The sequence below is a fragment of the Arachis ipaensis genome, chromosome B09, assembly GCF_000816755.2.
Source record: "Arachis ipaensis cultivar K30076 chromosome B09, Araip1.1, whole genome shotgun sequence".
NCBI lineage: Eukaryota > Viridiplantae > Streptophyta > Magnoliopsida > Fabales > Fabaceae > Arachis > Arachis ipaensis.
In genome coordinates this window covers 123,472,480-123,480,360 of record NC_029793.2, presented here as the reverse complement: position 1 = coordinate 123,480,360, position 7,881 = coordinate 123,472,480, and the positions used below count along the sequence as shown (strand labels likewise).

The following is a 7,881-nucleotide window of genomic DNA, read 5'->3' as shown; positions in this document are numbered from 1 at the left end:
TAGCTTTGTATTGGGTTAGGGTATGAACAATATATATATTTGCTTTGACAATTAAATGTTTTGTTAGATGTTATTTGAAATCGTTTTACCAAGCACTTTATCTACTGTATTCAAGGCTCTATAGATTTTTGAGATCCTCCATAATACTTTTCTAAAATTCATTCCCATGTCTTCGAGCTCCTCATGTAGTTTTACAAACATACAACCCACTATATAATCATACTATCTGACTCCCACTTTTCTTAATCTTACTTGTCCTAAAATTTTTTAATTTTCTTCAACTTTTTTATTTAAAAGCTCTTTGTTACATGTTTAAGGATATTGGGTACAAGTAATTTCAAAAAGTAAGGTGATGTGAGGAGGAATAGAATCATGATTATTAACTAAAAACAGATATAAAATATGAGAAATTAAAGATCAAAGACAGAGTTACCTCCCTCTTGTATCTTCTTTTGTTCTTTTAGGCTATGTTCCATGTAGCCTCCAACACCAAACTTAGAGTGGTTGCTTGTCCTCAAGCAACAAAGAAAAATTTTGGGTGGTGAAATTATGTTGAATGATCATAATTATTCATAAAAGTAATGTATGCATGAGCATATGTAAATAAACTAAATTAAACAAAAGAACATACTAAGATAAAGGATACTAATGATCGGGTTGCCTCCCAATAAGCGCTCTTTTAACATCACTAACTTGACGTGTTGCTCTTGTTTATGGTGGAAATTAAACATGGTACTTCAACTTCTCTCCTCTCACTGTGAACTTGCATCATTTGCCTTCATCTATGAGCTTAATGTGTTCAAGGAAAAGAATTTTGTTTACTGTGTAGGGCCTTAACCATGTGTTGAATTTTTTTGGAAATATCCATGATGGTGGATGGAATTGTAGCACTCTTTGCCTTGGTTCAAAATCTCTTGTGGAGATTCTCTTCTTTTTTTCACCCTTTGGTCTTCTTCATAGTCTTTCCTTCCTTCTTACTTGATGATGCACGCTTAACCTCAATAGGGATTTTGTTGGTTCCTAGAGAAGTAGTCTTGATATTTGGGGTTGGGGGTAGAGGTGGTGGCCTATCCCTTTTCTCTTCTTTGATAGTTGTGTCTTCCATCGGTAGTACCACTGCCACTTCTCCTCTTCTCTTCAAGTATGAAATTGGAATTTTCAGAGACATTTCATTAGGGACTTCTTGGAGACTTGTATCAATTGAGTCAATCTTTATATATCTCTCTGTGTCATTTGAATGGTGCATGATCTTAAAGACATTAAAGACTAATTGCTCATTATACACCCTTAACATGAGTTCTCCCTTTTCTACATCAATAAGAGCTCTTCTAGTAGTTAGGAATGATCTTCCTAGAATAATAGAAGCATTCTCATCCTCCTCCATGTCAAGGATTACAAAGTCAGTTGGGAGGAAAAACTTTTTCACCTTAAACAAAATGTTCTCAGCTACTCCTTGTGCATTTTTTAGTGATCTATCTGCCATTTGTAGAGCTGTCCTTGTTGGTTTTACCTCTTTTATTTGTGGCTTCTTCATTACGGATACAAATATTAAATTGATGCTTGCTCCTAAGTCATATAGTGCTTATTCAAAAGTGGTGCTCCCAATGGTGCATGGAATTTGGAATCTCCCCGAATCTTTCATCTTTCTTGGAAAGCCTTTTTGAATAATTGAACTACACTCCTTGGTCATAACCATTGTCTCATCTTCTCTCAAAGTCTTCTTCTTAGAAAGTAACTCCTTCATGAATTTAGTGTAAAGATGCATTTGCTTCAAGGCTTCTATGAAAGAAATATTGATTTGGAGTTTCCTAAACACCTCTAAGATTTTGGAGTATTGATTTTCTTTGTTCTCCTCCTTGACCCTTTGGGTGAATGGAACTCTAGGCTCATATTGCTTCACTATCTCCTTCTCTTTTGGAGCATTGGGTTGTGCATGGTCCTTCTCCTTTTCCTTCTCTTCCTCTACTTCTAAGGGTGCCTCAGCTTGCTCTTTATTCTTCATGACAATCACTCTTCCACTTCTCAAGCTAATGATCTTGCATTCTTCTCTTGGATTGAACTCAATGTCACTTGGGAATGTGTTAGTGGGTTTTGCTAATTGCTTAGCAATTTGGCCCACTTGCACCTCCAAATTTCTAATAGAAGCATCTTGGTTCTTGAATTTGGCTCTTGTTTCATTCATGAAGCTCTTAGTTTGTTGCATGAAGGTGGAAGTTGATTAAGCTAAAGTGGATGTGAAACCAGACAGCTTCTCTATGGCATTCTCAGGAGAAGAAAGCCTTTGGTGAATTTGTGGTTGCATAGGAGGAGATTGTTGATGATGAGGTGTATTGAGATTCTTTGATTCTTGATTTTTCCAACCAAAATTGGGGTGATTCTTCCATTCTGAATTATATACCTTTGAGAAGGGGTCATTATGTGGTGGCCTTGAGAAGTTCTCCATGTAATTGACTTGTTCTATGGATGCTTGCTCTTCCTTGAATAAACCACACTCTTCATCCTTGTGAGCTCCTCTACATAAGTTATAGACAACAAATTGTGTTTCCACTGTGGATACTTACATGTGTCTAAATTATTGTGAGTGAGGAGATTTTTTGAGACATTATCTTCTTGTTTTGTGCCAAAAGTGAATCCATGGTGCTCAACTCCATTACCCCAATTTTCATTGCTCTTTCAGTTGAGTACATGTATTAATTGTTGGCCACTATATCAATTAATTACAATGCTTCCTCAGTTGTCTTTCTATGTAAAGAACCCCCTGCTGATGAGTCAAGAAATGTCCTTGAGGCATGGGAGATTCTATCATAGAATATTTAAAGTTGTAACCAATCGGAAAACATATTATGAGGGCACTTTCTCAATATCTCCTTGTATCTTTCTCAAACTTCATAGAGAGATTCTCCTTTCTTTTGGGTGAAGGTTTGGATGTCATGCCTCAACTTGGCTAACTTTTATGGTGGAAAGAATTTGGTTAAGAATTTATTAACCAAATCCTCCCAGGTTGCTATGGTATCCAAGGGTTCAGTTTGGAGCCACTGTTTGGCTCTATCCCTTAGAGAGAATGGGAAGAGTCTTAGCTTGATGGCTTAGGGAGAAACTTCGTTACTCTTGACTATATCACATATCAATAGGAAGCTAGATATGTGCAAGTTCAAATCTTCTTGAGGACTACCACTAAATTAATTTTGTTGCACCAATTGAATGAGTGAGGGCTTCAATTCAAAGTTGTTTGCTTGAACATTAGGCCTCACTATGCTATTTTCACAACTATCACTAGTGGGGGTAACAAAATCATTAAGATTCTTCCTTGGATTATTCTCTTTAACTGCGATGATTTTAGGTTCCTCTACTTCTTGTTGAGCTCTTGATTTCTTCCTCAATCAATGGAGAATTCTCTCAATATCTGGATCAAATTGGAGAAGTTTTTTGTCTTTGTTGCCCTACATGCAAAAACACAAATAACACCAAACTTGAAAGGTAAAAATTTCCAACGTCACAATGAAAAAAATTTTCGATGAGTAGAAAGGAAAGATTAAAAAGGTCTAATTTAGAGAAACAACTAAATAGTTTGTTGTCAATCTCAATTAATTCCTGGCAACGGTGCCAAAAACTTGATGGTGTAAAACTCAACTCGGCAAGTGCACCGAATCGTATCAAGTAATACCACGGTGAGTGGATATCGTTCCCACGAGGATTAAAGAATCGAAACAACAATGATTAGTTGAAAGCTACTAATTAGACAATTGAAAATAGATGAATCAACTTTTAACAGAAGCAATAGAATAGCAAAGTGATGAAAAAAATAATGATGAGGATGTTAAGGTTTTAGAGATGTTCACTCTCTAGGAAAACAATCCTTATGCTTTATTTATTTTGAGGCGTGCAAAGATCAATTCACAATAAATCATAAATAATCAAATTCCAATTCCTCGACAATTCAATTTCTCTTAATTTAATTAACCGCTAATTCCTTAGTCAATTATTCAAGAAAAGAGGTTAAGCACAATTCTGATTTATATTCACATAAAATTCAAGAGTGATCCTAGGTTAAATTATATGTCACTTATTCAAGTTAATTCTAAACCAATTGAAAATTATGAGAATTTATAAAGTCGCACATTTTTTTAAAACGCTATTCCTAGTCAACTTAAAAAGTCATGAGAAAGAGTTTCCAAACTAATTCCAATATTAAAATTTCCAAAGTAATATTAGAATCCAAAACGGAGTTAGAATATTTTCCAACAATTTTAATCCTTAGGGATGAAGAATGAAAACTCAATTATGAAATAGATCAAAACATAAACCTCAATAAAATAAACACTTAGAATAATAATCCATAAAAAGATAAACAGAGCTCCTAGCCTTCACAATGGAGAATTAGTTACTCATGGTGAATGTAAAACAAAGATGAATTGCTTGGTGTGATGTGTGTTGTCTATTCAGTTAAATTTCCCACACTCATTTAAATCCTAAGCTAAGACCTAAAACTCAAATTCAAAACAAATCAAATAAAATAAAATCTAATCTAATCAAATCTTTCTAAACTAAAAGATGATCTTCTCCTTGTAATTGAAATTCAAAGCTTGGCCATTATTTAAAATGTTTGGTATTCAATAAAATCATGGGTATTGCAATTGGTCTTGGACTTGGATGAAGTGGCATGACACTTGGGTGGTCAATGGAACTTGGCCCAAGGGATGAAAGCATGGGCGTGTAAATGGAGGGAATAGCGTGGCACTTGATGACTTGAGTTGGTCTTGGCGTGGTACTTGGTGGAGTTGGCATGACATGCCCTTGTGGTAGCTTTCTTGGAGGCTTCTAGGTCTTTGGCCCAGCATGCCACTTGGTGGAGTTGGCGTGGCACGCCTACTCTTGGAGAGGGGACGAAGGCATGGCACGCCTTCATATGGAGGTTAAGGACTGAACTTGGCGTGGCATGCCTTCGTGTGAAGGTTGAGGACTGAGCTTGGTGTGGCATTTGGGCAGCTTGGGCGTGGCACGTCTTTGTGCTTGGGAGGTAGCCTCTTGCTTGGAGTGGGACTTGGAGTTTGGGCGTGGCACGCCATCTTCTATTAGTCCCTAGAGGTGTCTTTAGGCTTGAATGGTTCTCTGGAAGTTGGTTCAACATGGCACTTGGAGTTTAGGCATGCCACGCTATTCCTTGGCCCTCTTCAAAGGCGTTACACGCCTGTTTTGGGCGTGGCACGCCATGCCCTTTGCGATGTTTTTACGATATGAAAGATGTTGGTCGTGCGTGGCTTAAACTGAACGTCCATTATAGACATATGCATACCGTTTTGAAACTCTGAATGTTTGCTTTCTAACACGACTGAAACTGCCTCATTTAGACCTTCTTTAACTCAAGTTATGCTCGCTTGAAAAGAGGTCAGGATTGACAGCATTTACAAATTCTCTTTGAAGGTGTTGCACTTCATTGGGGCTTCTCTGCTTGTTTTTCTTTTTCTTTGGCCTTGCTTAAAATCTTTTAATAATCTCCTAAACATATCAAAGCTCAAAATAACTCCACATAAAATCAATTAAGTTACAAGAATCTCAATTATAATGAGAAAATCACTAACTTTATTCAAATGAATGATAAAGAAAAATAACTAAAGATGCTCATGTATCAATGGCCTATTGTTAGATTATCCTTCCGTCAAAGTGTACAACACAACGTTAGCCGCTATGGATCGTTTACTCCAAGCTGTTAAGCTTACCCCTTGAGCCTAAACTCTAATGCCAATTAAAGGTTCCTAATGACTTGAGAAGGTAGGGTTGAATCAAGAAAATACAATTTAGGTACTGTTATTAATTATGCAGGACAAAATAAAACAGGAGATTATTTCCAATTTTATCTCGTCATGAATATGCAAAATATAAAAAGCACAAAGAGAATGACACTACGATATATCCTAGTTTTGCTATTAAATGCAATGTGATCTATATCTAGTCTTCACCACAAATTATGATGAAATTTCTACTATAATCAACCTTGATTACAATCACCAATTCAAAAGTCAAACTACTTTTCTCGCACCTAAGCTACACCTAGCTTAAAACACCTCTAAGTGCATACATAACTTAGAGAAAGGGCAATCATGTGAACTCTAACCTAATAAATACCTTCAAATAGAAACTCAAACATAATCAAATAAGGCTTTTGTATAATCTAGCTCTTTTTGCCTTTTACTATTCTCGATGTAAAATCAAACTAGACAATAGAGAAATAGAGGACACTTAAAAACAAAAAAAAAAAGAAAACACTTAAGTTTTAAGACTACGTATGTAATCTATTTTCTTGCTTCCTTCCTTAGACAAAATCTTCATATGTTGGAATGTTGATCAGTTCTAAATGTAGAGAATTTTTTCTTCTTTATTTTGTTGTGGTAGTCATTGCTCATATCATGGCTAAGACTGATGACATTAAAGAGAAAATTCTTCTTGTTTTGCTTGATAACAAGTGCAACATTATTATCTTTTGTTATGCTTGATCTGGTACACAATAAAGGCTTGATACTTGTTATTTTGCTTTTGATCATGATTCCTCAATATTCGAAGCTGCAATACTTGAAATAGAGAGTTAGTTAATTTAAACACAATCAAATATTTGTCATCAAGATTGAGATCAAATCTTGACAGAACATACACATTATATTATTCAGAGTACAGGTTAGAAAGGTAAAATTTGGCGGAGACCTGAACTCAATCCGAACCCAACCCGAGCTGCTGTAGGTCAAGTTACCAACCCACTCTGAAGGTTAATCCCGATTCACTGTATTGCCAGTCTTAATACACATGCTTGAAGGTCAACCTCCAATCGTTTGAGATCAACTTATATATACACTTTATCTAAGGTTTTGGATGCTTCATCAAATCATTTCCTTAACCTTTCTTCATTTTAGCGTCTTACCAGCTAATAAAAAGGCATGCACGAGTCAAGATCCAATCGACTCAAAAAAAAAAAGAAAAAAATCACTCCCCCTTTAAAAAAAAATAGTACACAAATCTCACTATTTATTTATTTTAGATGTTGAACAGAAAATACTTTATCAAAAAATAATTGTCTTTTCAATTTATAAATTTAAAGTTGATTTTATTTAACATTTTTGATAAGATAATTACTTTTTGAAGTGATCACTACTAATAATAAACGTATAAAATTCTTTAATTAGCTTGAAACTAAACTAACTTTAACAAAATGAATTGCATCAAGAAACAATTTTAAAAATGTAGAACCAAATAATTGGATTGAATTCATAATACAATCTCTCATTTTCCATCCACCATTTTTTTTAGCGGTGTTTTGCACATGGGGTTTCGAAAATTTATCCCACCTTTATTGAACAATAGAAACTGAATATGTACTTCCTATCTTTCCATATCTTTTCATTTCGTTTGAGTCTTTGAGGTGACATTATTTGATCCCGTGATACCTATTTATTAAAAAAGGTTAAAAATAATATTTAATTTAAAAAATATAATAATAAATAATTTTTAAAAAATTAAAATTTACTAAAAAAAATAAATTAGATAAAATTTAAACACCAACTTATAGGTACCATAGAATTGGCCATTATATATATACTTCCTATATTCCCGTCAAAACATATAGTCTATCTTGCTCGAGAAAAGTAATGTGCTAATGGACGAGCAAGAGAAAATATGTATGTGTTCACACCAAAATAGAAGTCTCAGCATCAATCTCACCTTCAAACTCATGCTTTCTTGCTTGATGTATATATATAGTAGTGATTGAATTATTATTCTTCTTAAGTTCTATAGAAAATATTTTATTAAATCATAAGAAAAATGATAAATAAATATATTAATATATTTATTGTTGATTTTGTGTCTCTGAAATTTATATTTATTCTTCAGATC

General features: G+C 34.4%; 2 protein-coding genes across 2 annotated transcripts; both read right to left on the bottom strand.

Annotated features, from left to right (window-relative positions):
• On the bottom strand, positions 938-1,534 carry LOC107616079. The gene has a single exon (XM_016318079.1). The coding sequence runs from the start codon at positions 1,532-1,534 to the stop codon at positions 938-940; it is 597 nt and encodes a 198-aa protein (XP_016173565.1).
• LOC107616080 lies at positions 1,583-2,182 on the bottom strand. The gene has a single exon (XM_016318081.1). It carries the CDS (start codon positions 2,180-2,182, stop codon positions 1,583-1,585), a length of 600 nt encoding a protein of 199 aa, XP_016173567.1.

Coding starts and splice junctions, on each gene's coding strand:
- LOC107616079 (XM_016318079.1), bottom strand. CDS start 1,534: ATGAAGAAGCCACAAATAAAAGAGGTAAAACCAACAAGGACAGCTCTA.
- LOC107616080 (XM_016318081.1), bottom strand. CDS start 2,182: ATGAATGAAACAAGAGCCAAATTCAAGAACCAAGATGCTTCTATTAGA.